General features: G+C 46.3%; 1 protein-coding gene across 1 annotated transcript in view; it reads right to left on the bottom strand.

Annotated features, from left to right (window-relative positions):
* The window catches only part of SEMA4C (semaphorin 4C), a 51417-nt gene that overhangs the window by 12788 nt on the left and 20111 nt on the right, over nucleotides 1-18518 (bottom strand). Inside the window, exons 2-5 of the mRNA XM_056860530.1 lie at nucleotides 6584-6732; nucleotides 5007-5069; nucleotides 2008-2106; nucleotides 1749-1845 (exon numbers count right to left, since the gene is read on the bottom strand). Coding sequence (XP_056716508.1) covers nucleotides 1749-1845; nucleotides 2008-2106; nucleotides 5007-5069; nucleotides 6584-6732 — 408 coding nt within the window. The remainder of the gene's footprint in view (nucleotides 1-1748; nucleotides 1846-2007; nucleotides 2107-5006; nucleotides 5070-6583; nucleotides 6733-18518) is intronic.

Genomic DNA, 18518 nt, shown 5'->3' with positions numbered 1-18518 from the left:
CAGAGAGCTGCAAAATCTGTACGGCTCCCAGGGCCAGCTAGAGAGCTGAAGTGGCCCAGGTACAAGCCAAGCTAAGTGACCCTTATGGCACAATGAGCCCACCAGCCACGGTGCCATGAAGGAGAAAACCACTGAACTGACACTGAGCACTGACAATACTGAATGGTCAAAGCCAAGCAGTCCCTGTGGTGCTGGCCCAGCTGCTGAGGCTTGGCTCTGTTTACTCCTGGTGGCCAGCAGCTGGCCAGGAATTAATGGAGTGCCCCCAACCCCGGATTCTTTCCCTGGCGATGGTGGTATCATCTTAGAATCTTGCTTTTAGGGCAGAATCTGAAAGAGCCTACAGGCTCCCCAGCTCTCGGCTTGTTCCCACTGTTTATTTCAAAACTAAGGCAAAGAAATTCTAGTTACTGTTGGGGGGGACGGAACCCAGAACTCCCAAGCTCCCAGAGAGCCAGCGTAGTGTAGTGGTTAAGAGCGGTGGTTTGGAGTTGTGGACTTTAATCTGGAGAACCGGGTTTGATTCCTCACTCCTCCACATGAGCGGCGGAGGCTAATCTGGTGAACTGGATTTGTTTCCCCACTCCTACACATGAAGCCAGCTGGGTGACCTTGGGCAAGTCACTCTCTCTCAGCCTCACCTACCTCACAGGGTGTCTTTGTGGGGAGGGGAAGGGAAGGTGATTGTAAGCCAGTTTCAGTCTCCCTTAAGTGGTAGAGAAAGTCGGCATATTAAAACCAAATCTTCTTCTTTAGTAGGAACAAAGGAGCATCTCAGTATACACTGATAATTTTTGCTCAGGAAAACAAGAAGGGGTCTAAAACTGAGCTGTTCTCAGCAGTTCCCAGTGAAAACTGAAATATACCTGAAGGTCATGGAGACTAACCATTCCCTGCCCCTGAATGCATACTGCCTCTGAAATACTCTGGATGACAACAGAAGGAGACAGGCGAGTCTCTCTGGGGAGAGAGTTTAGGAGTTGTGGTGCCATAACTGAGAAGGACCTCTCCCAGGTTGCCACCCACCTCAGAAGATGGCCACCCCCAAAGCAGGGCCTCAGAAGATGACCCTAGCAGCCAAGTAGCCTTGTAAGGGAACTGGTGGTCCTTTGGGTATGCTGGCCACAAACCATATAGGGCTTTAAAGGTCAACACCATCACCTTGAACTGTGTCCAGAAACAGATTGGGAGCCAGTATTGATGGACCAAGATATTGCAGTTCAATGATTGCTGAGACTATTGGAACTCACAGCTAAAATAATAACCTATGGTGATAAACCATCGGTTAGAAGAGGGAGGGAAATCTCTGCTCACTGCAAGCGGCAGAGCCCCCCCCTTATCAACCACAGAATGGTGCTACACGCAGCCCAGTCTCCAGAAATCCCACATGCAAGTAGTTACATGTAAGCAACATGCTGTTTCCCATGGATGGGCTTGGCTGGGCTTAGAGTAGGTCATTCCCAAGAATCAGCAGTGCCGGAGGCAGCTGTGCCAGAAGGGAAGGTGAGGCTGTTGCCCTGGGTGGCAGATCTGTGATCCCATTAAGGGTGGCAAAGCAATAAACACCTATCAGACCCGGGAGGCATAATCTTATTAAGAGGTTCTCTTGCACAATTCATTCCAATAGTCCTAGATGAGAGATTGTTGCAGCAGGCCGTATCCCACGATAAAAAGCAGGAAGGGGATTGTCATGGGGATTTCCTGCCTTGGATATCAAATGTTTCGGCCCAACTTTGGATGCCACTTACCCACAATGAGGCCTGTGTGTCCCTTAGCTGGGTCATAGGGACACTTTCCCTTTCCATCTTCAAATGACAGCCTGTCGAGAGAGAAACTGGCCAGATCCTGAAGAAGGCACCACAAAAAGAGAGAGATCGAAAGAAAAAGAGAGAGAGATGGCAATTATGGAATTGAGCAGGTGACCACCTAAGACCCACTAAGGGGTCTAAAGCACATAAACATAAAGCACATATGTTCACACTCATGATGGATCCCTCCTATACTCACAATGTAGGCGCATTTGGGCTGGAATGCATAAGTGCCACAGGTGTACATGTGAGAGCTATTGTAGGTCTGCAGGAAACGGATGTAGTTGAAGCAGTCGGTCTGTGGAGAAAGAAGCTGGTTGTTTGCAAGCATCCAAAGGGCATCCATGCTTAAGGCAGCATATGTTTAGTACCTGCACTATTCATATGTGGAATTCAGCACCCAAAGAACTTTGGCTGAAGTTCTGTTCTCAAGTCTTCAATAATAAGCCTTGAGAGTGTGCAGGCAATGCTTGGTGACTTCACAGCGGCCAGAGGAGTGCTAAGTTCCAGTTTAGGGGGGAAGGCACTCACATAATAATGCTCTATTCTTTATCTTGTTCTATACTAGCAAAAGCAAATTATAAATACAAATATGCCAGCAAGTATATAGCGTGCAGATACGCACTTGCAGAATTCAGCTTTTCTTGGAGCCAAAACACATGCCCATAACACACAGTATTCAGAGCTCTGCATATGAATCCAAGAGAAGAGCAAAAAAGTAGCCTCCCCGCCCCCCGCCCCCCCAAACAGGACTAGTACTAGGACCAGAGTGGTCCAGATAAACTGGCTGAATCTAAGTGTTGGGAGAGCCAGCCTGGACCCCATCACAATATTCGTCTCCAAGGGTGGGGGGGCACTCCGTTCTTCAACTGAGTGGTAATCAGCCTCTCTCCTCTAGGATGAGCTAAGAGAACAACAGCATTGGCAATGATCTGGAACTCAACTGTCTGGGCAGGAAGAGCAATGGGCAGTTGCTAGTGACCCACTATGCAGCCAGGTTGGAGGGCCTATACACTGGCCAGATGTGCAGCTCTACCATATTAGAAGGGAGATTTAAGAAGATCCCCAGGATGGAGAGACTTTGCCCGTGTAACACAGGGGAACTGGAAACCACTGAGCTTGTATTTTTTAGATGTCCCCTCTACAAGTCAGCCCGCTTCAATATTATTGACCCTTTGATTAGGGAAATGGTCTCTGGTGATGAGGGTGAATGGGCCAAAAGGTTTCTGCTGGGAGACAGCTCACCAGTCACCACCCAGGTTGCAAAATATTGTGTCGTAGCAATGAAGCTACATCACCGTAATGTACTTCCTTAATCTGTGTAAATGTAAAATTGGGTGATTCCTAATTTTGTTGGCCTTGGTTGTAAACATCTACTCTGTATGGTCAATTTCTGTTTTACCTGGCATACTAGCCGCAAATAAAATTTATTTATTTATTTATCCAGCCAGGTCTTCCTTCCCCAGGACTGAACAGCTGCATCTAAGAGGAGGCTGAGTTCCAGAACTGGCAGGGGCCATCTTTTCAACAGTGGGCCTCAGAGGTTGCAGTGCCCATATTAACCATGCTTCCCCCAGGCATGACACCGCAAGGATTCATGTTGGTCTGAGAACTTTGCAAGGAGAGATGAAACGCAAACAGGACCAAGGGAAACTCAAACGAAGCCCGGGGGGCTGCTTGCTCATGGGAAGGAAAGCAGTAGATCTGAGCAAGGCCCTCAAGGCAGGACTGGGTTGTGCAGCAGAAGGTGGGAAGGAGGGAGAGGAAGGGAAGGAAGGAAGGGGGAGTCATCTCAGGCAGACACCTGCCTCTTGCATTGCAGACAACATTTAGTGCACAGCCAGATTGAAGCAGCTGGGGTAAGCTGCAAGTCAGGAAGTCCCAGATTCATATCTTACGTCTGCCAGGAGATCACAAACTGGCCTTATGGAAACCATCGTTATCTCAGACTTCCCTTCTCCTCAATATGGAGAATGGGTAGCCGTGTTAGTCTGTCTGTAGCAGTAGAAAAGTATCTGAGGAAATGAGCTGATGCTCACGAAAGCTCATACTCTGCCAGAAATGTTGTTAGTCTTTAAGGTGCTACTGCTTTTTTATACCTCAATATGGGAGTTTATGATATTGCCCCATCTTGTAGAGGACCAGTGTACGGATTACTAAGCTAACAAGTGAACATTAAAAAAGTGTTAATTATTATTATTATCAAAGTATCCATCGTTATTATGAATGGGATGTGTACTTGCAGCCTACTGCAAAGAACCCTGGAAAATATGGTGCATATCTGTACGTTCTGGTGGGAGGCTCACTGCACCCCTCTGCATGCTTCCTGTCATGAGCATTAAGTCAGCTAGAGTCAGGACTGGGAGGCTGCTTTTACCACCCCCACCTATCATAGCAGTGTTGCCAGCACTTTACCCTATAGAAGTGTATGACACTAATTTGATTTTGTGGGGGAAATTTTTTTAAAGGTATGACATCATTGGCTCAGCTCACTTTCACAACCAAACCCCTGAGAATTGGGCCAGTTTGCATAGTCCTCTCCTGGGATCTGTTTCTTGAGCCTAATTCTTGCCCAAGGCATTTAAAAAAATAAAAATATCTGGGCTGTACCAATGCTGAGGAAGGAGGGTTATCACATGATTTGAAGGAACTGTCAGACGAAAGGAAAAATAAAGAGAGCCAGCGTGGTGTAGCGGTTAAGAGTGTTTAGAGTGGCGGAGTCTGATCTGGAACACCGGGTTTGATTCCCCACTCCTCCACATGAGCGGCGGAGGCTAATCTGGTGAACTGGATTTGTTTCCTCCACTCCTACACACGAAGCCAGCTGGGTGACCTTGGGCAAGTCACACTCTCGCAGCCTCACCTACCTCACAGGGTTCCTGTTGTGGGGAAGGGAAGGTGATTGTAAGCCGGTTTAATTCTCCCTTAAGTGGCAGAGAAAGTCGGCATATCAAAACCCTCTCTTCCTCTTCTTCTATGTGGGTTTCCTGCACATCTCAGGCAGAAGACTGGGCTAAAACCCTTCAGGCTGAAGTGGTGCAGCCCAGATGCAGACTTCTCTGAGAATGAGGCCCCGGTCACTCTCAAGTATGACCAAATGGCAGACTGTGTTAACTTTTTTTCCATGTAACTTTTTTTCCCATGGTCAAGGGTGAAGTGCAAGGGGGAGGCAGGGACTTGCAGAGCGACTTGGTTTACCTGGTTACTTTTGCCCTTCTGGATGCACTCTGCTTTCTTCTCTGCTGGAGCCTCCCAGAAGATCTGCAGGGAACAATCAATTAATTACATACATATATATATAAATGCATATATACATGTGTGTGTGTGTGTGTGTGTGTGTGTGTGTGTGTGTGTGTATATATATATGCGTGTATTTTAAACGTGACCCTGCATTACCACAATGGCTCTGTGTGGTTTATGATACAAGGACAGCCCCACAGCTGTAAAAAGTGACAATACTATAAAAACATTTGCAATAAAATTCTGAAAATGCAATATTCACTAAAGCATAAGGTTTAAAAAGCTAACATATACAGCATCAATCCAATCCCCCACAACACTCTCCTGCCTCTGTCGTAAGGAGCCCTCATCTCCCCCTAACTACCCACTCCCGTTATTTCACCACCTGAAATTCAACAATCCAAATGGCTTCTCCCCATATTGGTACAAAAAATCCCAACTTCAAGTATAGGCTAATGGAGCCTGAACTTGCTGAGACGGAAAAGATTTTGGGGTCGTAGCAGCTCAATAGAAGGGTCAACTCAGTGTGCTGCAGTGGTAAAAAAAAAAAAGGCAAACTCTATGCTAGGGATTATTAGGAAAGGGACTGAAAATAAAATGGCTGATATTATAATGCCCTTGTATGGATCTATGGTGCAGCCTCATTTGGAATACTGTGTACAATTCTGGTCACCGTATCTGAAAAAAGACATTGCAGAGCTGGGAAAAGTACAGAAGAGGGAAATCAAGATGATTGGGGGGGGGGGGGTAGGAGCACTTTCCCTATAAGGAATGGCTGAAGAGTCCGGGACTTTTCAGTTTAGGAGACGACTAAGAGGAGACACAATAGAGCACAGGGTAGAGAGAGTTGACAAGGAACTTTTTCTCCCTCTACCAAAATATTAGAACTCAAAGACATCCAATGAAGCTGATGGGTAATAGATTCAGGATAGACAAAAGGAAATACTTCTTTACACAGAGAGCAATTAAAATGTGAAATTTGGTACCAGAGGATGTAGTGATGGCCACAGGCATAGGCAGGTTTAAAAGGGAATTCGATAGATTCTTGGAGGATAGGACTATCGGTGGCTACTAGCTATGGGGACTAAAGAGAACCTCCACGTTCAGAGGCAGTCAACCTCTGAATCCCAGTGCCAGGAGGCAACATCAGGGGAAGGCCTCATCCTCTATGCCCTTTTGTTGGACCTCTAGAGGAACTGGATGGCCACTGGGTGAGACAGGATGTTGGACTAGATAGACCACTGGTCTGATCCAGCAGGGCTTTTCTTATGTTCTTACCCAACAATAGCTATTAATCTTGGTAACTACACACAACCCTGATGTCCTGAGGCGGATGTCTTCCTATTTCACCTTGGAGATTCCTGGAAGCACCTGCATGGCCAGTGCTGGAAGCAGGATGGTGAACCAGAATGGGTTTGATCCAGCAAGGCTCTTTTAGATGTTCTTAGTGAAATGCATGGGAGCTGTGCAAGACCCTTAGAGTGCTTCTTCACCTGCAAACCCAAGGCCCCAACAAAACACAGACACACACTCACCGCTTCCTTGAGCTCCACAGTGCTGGTGCTTAGGGCAAAAATGGCTTCCCGAGCCCCGACGTAGAGAAGTCCTTTGGCGTGATCCAACGTCAATGTTGTATAGTCAAACACCCCTGCCTTGGAAAAATGCTTTGTCACGTCCTTCAGTTCTGCAAGGGAAAAGAAGACGGTGTTCAAAGGACTGAGTGAGGTGAATAATCAAATGCTCTCTGTGCCAGCAGCAGCTTGTTGTTTTACTGCCCCCAGCCCTGCCTAACCACAAGGTGGCACACAGACCTGGGGGCTTGTCCAGAGAAGGTGGTCTGTTTGCACAGAGAACCCATACAGGACATTACATGAGAGCATAAGAAAGGTCATGCTGGATCAGACCAAGGTCCATCAAGTCCAGCAGTCTGTTCACGCAGTGGCCAACCAGGTGCCTCCAGGAAGCCCACAAACGAGACATTCATTGCCCAGACAGTATTGCCACAAACATCGACATAGCCGGCAACCCACTGGTTTTACTAGATGGTACGTAGGTGGTCTCGCTCCCAAGACCATCATCAATCCCTCCTTTGACTGGCCACACCACTTCGAAAAACGGAATAGTCCTTTCTCTCTCTTTCAAACAAACATATTCTTTTTCTTTCTGCATTTTCCCCTTCAAAGTTCACGCACTCCAGCAATCTAGTTCATCTCTCCAGAAATTGCTTTTCAAATAGCAGCAATCCCTGAACGGCAAAGTCTCTCTATCGGCTGCTGCACGAGCCCTGCTGCCTTCCACTGCATGGAGAAGGAAAGTGCAATTACACTGATAGAGCCCGCCGCAGCACAATTGCCATAGAAGCTATCAGAGGTTTGGAAGCATGCATGGTCTCTCCAGCTCTTTTTGTTTTAAAAGCAAAACAGACACACAGTCATTTCACTGCAATTCTCCAAAGGAGGACCGAACACGGACAATGTTAAAAATTAATACAATTTTTTTTAAAGCGTCCCCAGGTTTACAAATACTGCCCATGTCTCCAATTTCGGTTTGGAAGTGAACTGCTTTTATTTTGTATAACTGCATTCAAACCAACTGCATTCTGACTCAGGGCTTCGCAACCCAGAGTAAATAGTGCTCTTTTAGAGTTTCTGATTTCAAGACTTTACAGGAAATTCTGCACTTAAACCTCCTGAAAGGGGGGGGGGGGAGAGACTGAAAACAGAAGTAGGCTAAGAAGAGTGGAAAGAGAATTCTCTCTGCTATACAGAACACAAAAGACCAGAGATTTGGAGAACCCTGAAAGGGCTGTTGTCAAATAACTATATCAAATGCCACATGGCTTCTCTTTGTAAAGCTACTAAAGGCTTTCTGGTTTTAACGAAAGAGAAAGATCAAGCGGGACATATTGGAAGCAGGAAACTGGAAAGCAGTGAACAGAGATAGCTAAAAGGATGGACTGTCTTTCTCTACATCTAAAGGATGCATGGAACCATAAAAATCAATATGAGGCAGCTAGGGGGTCTGTACCCAAGGCACTCCCCTCCCAGCAAAACAGGGTTTGAAAGTCAAGAACCAGTCTGAGGAACGTCACTCGCCCCTCCTACCCTTACTAGAGCACTCTCCCTACTAGGGTTGCCAACATCCAGGTACTAAGCTGCAGACAGGGTAAAAACGCTCAGTAAAGTCCGGCTGTGCGAGAATGGCCCCAATCCAACACGCCGATACAGTTCAACGGAGCACAAGCTCAGTCCGACTCAGTGGACCTGATTCAAAAGAGGACGCAGATTCTAGATAATTCCAGCGTTTCAATGGTCTTCTTCAGCTGTCCGTAAGATTTAAAGTAAGGCAGTTCACAGACTGTCCCCCAAATAAATCAACCTTGGATCGAGACCTCCGAGGGTTCAAACTTCATTCTCCAAGATGGATGCAAGATGGATACTTGTGCTCTTATTTGTGGTTGTATGTTGATTTCACGTTTACTCCACTTGCACCTTTGTGTGTGTGTGTGTGTGTGTGTGTGTGTATATATATATACACACACACACACAAACAGCAGCACAGAGGGTCTCTCAAAAATATACACTATATTAGTATACACTATATATATATAGTGTATATATATATATACACACACACACTATATATATAAATATACACTATATATATATAGGACTATAGCATTTATTCACTAATATAGTGTATATTTTTTGAGAGACCCTCTGTGCTGCTGTTTGTTTCTAGCTTTGCTGTTGCAGCATACCGGTAGGTTATTTTTGGTTTGTAACATCCAGGTACTAGCTGGAGATCTGCTATTACAACTGATCTCCAGCCGATAGAGATCAGTTTACCTGGAGAAAATGGCTGCTTTCGCAATTGGACTCTATGGCATTGAAGTCCCTCCCCTCCCCAAACCCCACCCTCCTCAGGCTCCGCCTCAAAAACCTCCCGCCGGTGGCGAAAAGGGACCTGGCAACCCTACTCTCTACTCTTTTCTCTACCCTGCCAACAATCATGGTTTAGCATGACCTCCAAATCATGGTTTAGCATGGTTTAGCATTGAGGTCACCACCAACTATGGCTCCTCCAAAATCCTGATCTGCAACCTAGCTTCATAAGCATGGTTTCAAGCCATGCCAATTCAAGCCATAGATGGGCCATTAGCGTTTGCCACTGATGTCAGTTGGATTTCAGATCTGAGTGTCTAATGCCACTGGACGTGGTAGAATCGTTCGACCGGGTGGAAGAATTCCCTGCTTCTCTTTGGGCTCAGCCGAAACACATGACGGGTCCCTGGGAGCGTCGATTAACCCTTCTTGCTTTTCAAGTGGCTACCAGGTCAAAAGCCTTGAAGTCAGCAGAGGCGGAAAGCTCACGCGCATATTAGGGAGATTAAGGTCTCACAGCATGACACTGTCCAGATGCAGGAAGATCTGGGCCTTAACCCTTTGGGGGGGGCAGGGAGACTAGGGACAGAGGATGCTGGGGAAAGTCCTCTTCTCCAGCTGCACAACAGCACGCTGAAAACAACTAACCCCTCTCTGTTTGAGAGGGGTAAGCCCTTTTCAGTTGCCTGCATTGTGATCTCCAGGGGGATGTCTCTTTGCTTATGCTAGCACAGGGAATGTTAATCCCCCCAGCTGCTTTCCCCTCCTCTGCTCAGTGATTAGCAAATTAGAATCCATACAAGCCACCGGAAGCAGGGCAGCCAGGGTGGGGGAGAAACAGCTGCTTTCATGGTAAGGCAAACTGAAGCAGCTTCTGGAAGTCCACATCCACCCAAAGGGATGCATAATACTCCCGGGAGCTCAACACTCCACTACGATAAAGGGAGCAGACAGAAATGGAGATTTGGCCGTGGCGTGGGGGAAGGTGGAAGAACAGACATTCCTTTAGGGACCTTGGCCTTTCTTCTTGGCCAGCGTGGTGTAGTGGTTAAGAACACTGGACTCTAATCTGGTGAACCAGGTTTGTTTCCTACACTCCTACACGTGAAGCCTGCTGGGTGACCTTGGGCTAGTCACAGTTCTCTCCGAACTCTCTCAGCCCCACCTACCTCACAAGGTGTCTGTTGTGGGGAGAGGAAGGCGATGGTAAGCCACTTTGAGACTCCTTCAAGGTAGAGAAAAGTGGGGTATAAAAGCCAACCCTTCTTCTTAATCAGTGCTGTGCACTATTTCCCAGGCCAAAGCCCCCCAAAATATGTGCTCATTTCTGGGAGAGGAGGCCGACTTGGGCCGGGAGACAGATCCTTGTTTTTGAGAGAGCTGAAAGTAGTAGTAAAGGGACATTGTATGCCAAAAGCCATGAATGGTGATGACCACTGGCTTTTATTGCTTTAAAGCCAAATGCATGGAGAATTAATTTAGGTCTGCTTGACCAGGACAGCTACATGGCGCCTCTGTGCTGAAAGGCAGTGTACCTCTAAACAAGAGCTACTGAGCAATATCAGCAAGGAAGGCTTTTGTTGCCTTCTTCTGAGTTTCAGGGAGGCAGCCGTATGACCACTGTTGGAATCAGGATGCTAAACCATAGATGAATCTCTGACCTGAACCAGTGAGTCAGTTGTTATGCTGGAACAACAAGGATCGAGCAGGAAAGGCAAGTTGTGAAGGATGCTGGGAGATATTATGGGGCACAGTCAGGTCATACAGTGTACTGGTCATAGGCAAGCTGAACTTCATCTTGTGCCAGGGAGAAAGTGTGGGACAAAGGAGTTTTCTTTTCTAGTAACTGTGCTTTTCTAGCTGTGCAATGGGACATATTAGCCTGCCTCCCCCTCCAGTATGGGCCCCTCCCAAAGCAGTTAGACACTTTGGAAAACATCCTATGTAGAGGCTTGCGAGGCCCTGCTCCTGTCTGCCAGCCCTGATCAAAGGGCCATTGTTTGGGATGCTCAGAGTGGTAACTGGAGACGGGGTGCCCAGCCTGTGCAACAGAAGACCCCTTTCCCGGCTGGCTCAAGTCTTGAGTGCACTGCTTTGTTTGCAGAAGAGACCAGCCTATGTGTGGCGGACAGCAAATCCCTCAGGGGGCTCGATAACGCATAGGAAATGGTTGGACTCAAGCTGGGCTGGAGTGAGGGAGGCGCACAATGATCCCTGCTGGCTGCCTGGTGTGTGTGTGGGGAGAAAACCCCAGCCAACTGCTGCAAAGACCACCTGCATTCCTGCTAAATGTCACCAGACAGGCAAGGTAAGGAAGTCAAAAGGTAGCATCTTCTTTTTCTTCCCCAAGCATCTACAGTATACGCTGTTGCACAGATGCTGCTTGCTCCCAGCCTCATGTGGTTTAGCAAAGATTCTCAGACTTCAGCAAGAAGCAGCTCTCTCACTTGGATATCTGGACCAGTAGGAAATTTCCACATAAGGAAGAACTGCAAAATTTGGTCCACGCTGTTCAAGATATTCCAGTTACCAGAGGAGTCTGAAAAGGAGACGTTTGTACTGCACCCCAAAATGGTTTAGGAATTTCTGAGACACCTCTAGGCAAAGGCACACCCACAGCAATGAAAAACAAAGCAAGCTCTATCATAATGCAGTAAATGAAACAGCAGGATATTTTTTTCTTTTTGCAATTGCAGGAACACAGTATATGAACAAGCAAGCCGACTTCCAAAGCCCACGGTGACTCTAAAGACTGGATATTCACTGAAGCATCTCAGATTTGTCTAGGTGTATATCTCCCAGCCATGCACCCCTGACCTTTTCAGGCCACTGAGAAAGTTAAAATTTGATACATAGGTAGGAAAATCATCACAGCTACCTGGGGGGGGGGGAATCTAAACATGGCACATTTGTACAAGTCTCTCTCAAAGGACGAAATTTAAGCGCATCTAAAGTAGCTGAGCCATCCCCCCATTTGCTGGGAAGCTGAAATTTGGTCCTCGTGTAGCCCAGGCGAGCCAATTAACAGCAGTGTTTTAAAGGGAGACTTTTGGAAATTTCGCCACCAAAACACGAGGAGTCAATGTGTAGTCTCAAATGTATAAGTTTTTTTCCCAGCCATCCAGAAAGCTGAAGTTTGGCATTTATGAAGAGTAGGTTTTTAAATCCCATTTTTGTCTATCTTAAGGAGTCTCAAAGTGGCTTACAATTGCCTTCCCTTCCTCTCCTCACGTTTTGAGGTAGGCGGGGCTGAGAGAGTTTGGAGAGAACTGTGACTAGCCCAGGGTCACCCAGCAGGCTTCATGCATAGGAGTGGGGAATCAAACCTGGTTCTCCAGACTAGAGTCCACCACTCTTAACCACGACACCCCGCTGAAGCTCCAAGATGAACGGAAAAGACTTGAAATTGGACCTTTTAAACACACACACGCCTCACAGTAAAAAATGTGGGGCACAGGGACATTTCCATCATAACGGAGGCCAGAATTTCAGCAGAGAACAGGCCAAGCTGCACAGAAAAGGGAATGCTGGGTGTGGGAGTTCTGTTGTTACTTCAAGCCTGGGTTTGCTAGAGGGACATTTCCTGTAGCAGCCAGGAACTGTATACCCATGCCTGTACAGTCCTGATTTGGATCAAGCCCATCCATGAGTGTGAGACAACATGGTTAGGAACTGTAGACTCTAATCTGGAGAGCCAGGTTTGATTCCCGCATGAGTGGTGGATTCTAATCTGGTGAACTGGGTTGTTTGTCCCACTCCTACACACGCTGGCTGACCTTGGGCTAGTCTCAGTTCTCTCAGAACTCTCTCAGCCCCACCTACCTCACAAGGTGTATGTTGTAGGGAGAGGAAGGGAAGGTCATTGTAAGTCAGTTTGAGACGCCTTAAAGGTAGAGAAAATCAGAGTATAAAAACCAACTCTTCTTAACTCTCTTGGTTCTGGCACAAATGAAATTAGGTTCCCTATGCTGTTACAGCCTTCTAAACCAGTGGTTCCCAACCTTTTTTTGACCAGGGACCACTAGGACTTTCGGTGCAGGGACCCTAAGGTTCAAAATAAAAATTCTGAGAATTTGAAAATAAACTTTAATCATAACTGTTAGTTAAACATTAAACTTAGAATAATATCTGAATATATATTTTCATAATAGAGAACTTTTAATTGAAAATATTAATTTATTATGGGTTTATAACTTTGTTTCGTGGACCTTAATTTAGTTCTCGCGGACCCCCGGTTGGGAACCAGTGTTCTAAACAAAGAAGACAGTTGCATATCTTTCCTCCATCTTTAAAGGGCTAACAACAGCTGGGGGGGGCGTTAATAAGTGAAACCATACAGTGGCGGAGAGTTTTTAAGCCCCCCTTCCCTCCCTGACTGGCTCTGATCCAAACTTCACCCCCCTCACTATAATTTGCCTTTAGAAGTCAAATGATGTGTGATTATCTCCTCTAGTTAGACCCTAACTCTGTATGTTGAGTTAACCACAAGGGGAGAGAGGTCAGCCAGATAAAAAGCAGTAAACCTTACATTTTGCTTTTGGGCCAGCAGCAAAGTTCTCCAAGTCTGCATAGGAAAACGATCTGAATCTCTGTTCCTACTCCGAGACATGACATCTACACCCAAAGTATCCCTAGCACATCTATTTGGTTGACTTTGCTTCCAACTGCCATCCTCGGCCGACTAAGCCATCCCACCAGAATCCTTTGCTTCCAACTGCCAACTATGACTACCAACCTCAAAATGGGGCCTGCGGTCCTCCTGAAATTAAAGCTGATCTCCAGACTATGGACATCAGTTTCCCTGGAGAAAATGGCAGCTTCAGAGAGCGGACTCTATGGCATCACATCCCCACTGAGCTCTCCTCTCCCCCCAAATCTTCAGGTATTTCCCATGCTGGAGCTGGCAACCCTACTTCCATCCTTTTGACAAGATACACCAAACATTTTCTAAACACTCTCCAGGGATATGGATGCCATTGTCTGCCTAGGCAAATTTTCTCACTCCATTCCACGTTCTCGGGGAGACATCTATGTATTTGTAACAGTCCATTTTCACATTAGCAGTTACCGCCTGAACCCCTCCTCCTCTCTTCTTTCATGATCACATGCCGCTGAAGTCTCTTCTCTGCCTTCTGGACTCATTTACTCTGCAGTTCTGCTCTGGTTTCTGAAGCAGGATGGGTTAGCAAGCTGACCGCAACCGCTTCCTTTTTCTTAAAAAATGTTTAATAGAAAGCTTAATCTCCAAATGGATCTGGTTGTATTTATTATAGAATAACTGCAGCTCTAACACATTCAGCAACATTTGCTACTTAGGCAATTACTGGTCGAGGAGGATATGGAACAGCAGTGCATTGGCACTTTGCATTCTGGTGTGCGAATTTACAAACATCACAGCATGATCTTAGGCCAGTCACTACCTCACAGGGTTGTTGTAAGGACAAAATGGAGCAAGAGAGCAATGTATACTACCCAGAGCTCCTTGCAGGAAGCAAAGGAGAACAATGTTCTTCCTAACAATAATGACATACACAAGATTCCCAGGCAGTTTCCCATTCATGTGCTGACCAGAAACAGACATGCTCAGCTTCAGCAAGGTGGCTCTATCATGTGCCTTGAGAACACGCCCTGAGATCATGTCAATACAAATGATCCCCTCGCTTTAAAGCTTTAGCTTCTACAGACCTGGGAGAGGACCCTGAAGCCTTCTGCACCTTGAAAACATTTCTTTAAAAAGCACCCCAAATTCTCCCCCAAAGACAAAACAGGAATGAAGGTTTCCTATCAAGGACCAGAATTGATTTTCTATTACTCATCAGTGGTAATGGGGCAATTCAAGCATACGTTACCCCATGCCAAACTGTTCTAACAGTGAGAAGGATTGTTTCCTCCTCTTAACGCCTAGGTTGCCCAAAAATGCAACTGTCCAGCGGGGTTTACTTAGCAGAGAGGGCGTTGCTCATGTCCAGCAGCCAGTTCCATATCAGATGCTCCATCCCAGGAGTTTCCCCGCCCCCATCCCCAGCAACAGCTTGTACTACCTCCCTGGCCTAGCCCCTTAACTGTTTCCCTACAAGTTTGAAGGGCTCACAGCTTCTCCGAGCTCCCACTCCAGAATCTGCAAGTTGCCCGGCACCCAAAGACTCTGCTAGGGTCAGCATCTGGGACAAATTAGACCCTGGAGCTGTGCAGAAGCCGCCACAAACTTAACTGGCTGATCAAAAGCACAGAAAAGTCTGGTTTCAATCAGCCCTTCTCCCTCACCAGGGCCAGGAGGAGGAGGAAGGGTATAACTTAAGGGAAGGAAGCCTCCCTGACTCTCTAGGAAGAGGCATCGAGTGGGACACAAGAGGCTCAAGAGTCCCAGCGTAAATCTGCTCGGGGAGAAGCTGAGAGCAGAACTATTCTGCAAGCACAGTGCTGTGACTGGCCTTTTCAACACCCAAAGTGGATTTAACCCCTTTCCCCCGGCACTGTTTTCCTGATTACAATGCCCTCCTTGCCAAGCTGCTCTTTCCCTCACTGGAAAATAGGGGCAGAGGAAAAACAACTGGGAAAATTATAAAACTGAGGTTGTGGAAGAGTTGTTTTTTTTGTTTTTTAAAGGCACCTTGTGCCATGGCTCATATCTAGATGTTCCTTTTCTTCACCACCTTCCTTGGATAGTATGAAGCATAAAAGAAACTGTGAGAGGTCTTTCCACAGGTATCCAAATGTCATGGCTTGTTGTCGGCCCTAAGGAAGAGGGTATCTGGCTTTTCACGCACTACATTCAAATACAATAATAGCACCACCCTAAGCAGAGTTTTACCTTTCTACGCCCACTGATTTCAATGGACTTAGGAGGCTGTAATTGTACAGCACTGTCCCGCTTCTGGCTGAAGGCTGTGCAATGCAGTTACCTTGCTGAAAGTAAGCAGGCCTGAGTCTTGTCAATATCAGGATATCCAAGGAGACTGCCAAAGGAAACCTACACACAGTGCATGTGTCCCATAGGCCATGATGGAAAACAGGTTTCCACCTTACCATACACATGGTAAAGTCATCATATAACATAACATACTTAAGGGAAAATATGACATAAAACTCACCTGTATGTACATATGTCCAGGACCTGAATGGTCCAGGCTAGCCTGATCTCGTCAGATCTCAGAAGCTAAGCAGGGTCGGCCCTGGTTAGTACTTGGAAGAGAGACCACCAAGGAATACCAGGGTCGCTATGCAGAGGCAGGCAATGGCAAACCACCTCTGTTAGTCTCTTGCCTTGAAATCCCTACTGGGTTGCTGTAAGTCGGCTGCGACTTGACGGCACTTCACACACACACGTACATATGTGTCGTCAAGTTGCAACCAACTTACAGTCACCCCAGCAAGGGGCTTTCAAGGTAAGGGAGGAGGAGAGGTGCTTTGCCATTGCCTTCCTCTGCAGAGTCTTCCTTGGTGGTCTTCCCTTCCAAGTACCGATCCTGCTAAGCTTCCGAGATCTGATGAGATCAGGCTATCCCATGCAGCTTTCCCTCCTGGGCATAAAACTTAACACTTTTTAGTAGCTGGTAATAAATTACACGACAACTGAGGCCCATCTTAAAAGGCAAGGGAGACATCCAAGCTGCCAAGTCCAACCTGGTCCAGGTTGTGCCCATGGCAGGTATCTGAATCACACTGAAGTTATAGATAGTCAGTGTCATGTGGTGATTAGAGAGTCAGAGTAGGATCTGGGAGACCCAGATTCAAATCCCCACTCCACCACAGAAGCTCACTGAGTGATCTTGGGCCAATCACAGGGTTGTTGTGAGGATAAAATGGAGGAGGGAAGAATTATTTTGTAAGCTGCTGTGGGTCCCCATTGCACATGTATACAGGAAAAAAATGCCACTATACAGCTGAATGTGACAAATTATATAATTTCAAAAAGGTGATTTATAATATCTGAAATACGTATGTCCAAACAACGCAAACTACGGTATACAGTTCTTCATATAAACGTTTAATATTTAAAGTACTTCTGTCCAAACAATGCAAACTATACAAAGGTTTTGCGATTTTATCCTTGCTTCACATCAGCTTCATCAGAAGCCTGCTGCTTTTTATCTTGCTATTTACAGGAGAATCTTGCCCGCTACTTTTAGTCTCTCTGATTCAAACCCTGCTGCTTTAAAACAAAATTTGCAACATAAATATACTTATACCTTGAAACAAAATTTGCAACACAAGTACACCTATACTTATAATTTTACACCAATATACTTATATTTGAACATAACAAAGTTTTTTACTATTTACCCAAGCAGATTGCTCTGTTTGAATTAGTATTTTGTATTGCACATTTTGTGGGTCCCCACTGGGCAGAAAGGCAGGGTATAAATATCTAAATAAATATTGCTGCTCTGGCGTTTTTATACAAAAAAAGTTGCATATAAATAAAATTCTGCTGCAAGCTAAAAAGGTCTGCCAAAGATACGCTCACCAGCCTGTCTATCAGTTCAGTAGGAAGGCCCAGGCCTTCAGCTAGGGTTGCCAGGTCCTTCTCCTCCTCTGGTGGGAGGCTGTAGCGTGAAAGTGTGCGCGTGCGTCAATGCATGCGCGCCACTTCCGGTTTAGAACCGGGAGTGCCGCCTCGCAAGGGAGCTTCTACCTCTGAGTGGTAAAGCGGCCCCTCGCGAGGCAGAACTTCTGGTTCTAAACCGGAAGTGACGCACGCGTGCACGTTTGCCTGCCGACCCTCAGGTGGTCGGAGGGCAGAGGGGCAAATTTGCTGGGGGTTTGCCCGCCACCAGCGGGCACCTGGCATCCCTACCTTCAGCCTATGCCCCAAGCATTCTTTGCCCAACAGAGGAAACCTGCTAACTGTGCAACAGAAATCTGCAAAGGACAGTCCTCCTGGACAGTGCTTAAAAAACTGTGCCAGTAATAATTTAATAATAATAATTTAAAGAAGATAATTTAATATAATATTTAATAATAATTTAAAGAAGAGCGTCCCTGAACATTCTCTTTTTACCGAACAACTACAAGCCATACATCTAAGACAAGGGGGAAGGCTATCAATGAAAAGAGCATGAATCCTGGCGTTTCTTGTTTTAGAAATTAAAAACTCTGCTCTCAAACTCCCTTGGATGTGAGGACAGGAGCTCACCCTGCGCCGCTTGCGTTTCACCTACCCTTCTTGCCCTTGGCACCCGCGAATAAGAACGGGGCTATAAACACATCACGTTAATTCAGCCCAGGGGCCCAAACAGACAAGGATTTTCTTGATTTCACTTGCCTGGGCCTCACACCAAGCACAGCCTCAAATTCAATTACAAACAGTATTTCATAAAATATGACAAGATATACAAGGGCAGATTTCGAGGTTTCTAAGAGAATTGAATTTCAGGGCTGGAAAACGTATCTAATTCCTGATTGAGCGGACAGCTAGGAACACAATGTGTCAGCATCTAGGAATCAATGGTATTTATCATATATAGTACTACAGTACAGCAACAACTTAACTACACATTTATAGTATAGGTCTGTTCGGAATACGCTCGTTCTGTACGGTTTGCGCACCTAATACTCTCTCCAACAGAAAACTGCATGCCCAAGT

Source organism: Euleptes europaea, chromosome 14 (genome assembly GCF_029931775.1).
Source record: "Euleptes europaea isolate rEulEur1 chromosome 14, rEulEur1.hap1, whole genome shotgun sequence".
Classification (NCBI taxonomy): Eukaryota; Metazoa; Chordata; class Lepidosauria; order Squamata; family Sphaerodactylidae; genus Euleptes; species Euleptes europaea.
This window is presented reverse-complemented; position numbering and strand designations above follow the sequence as displayed.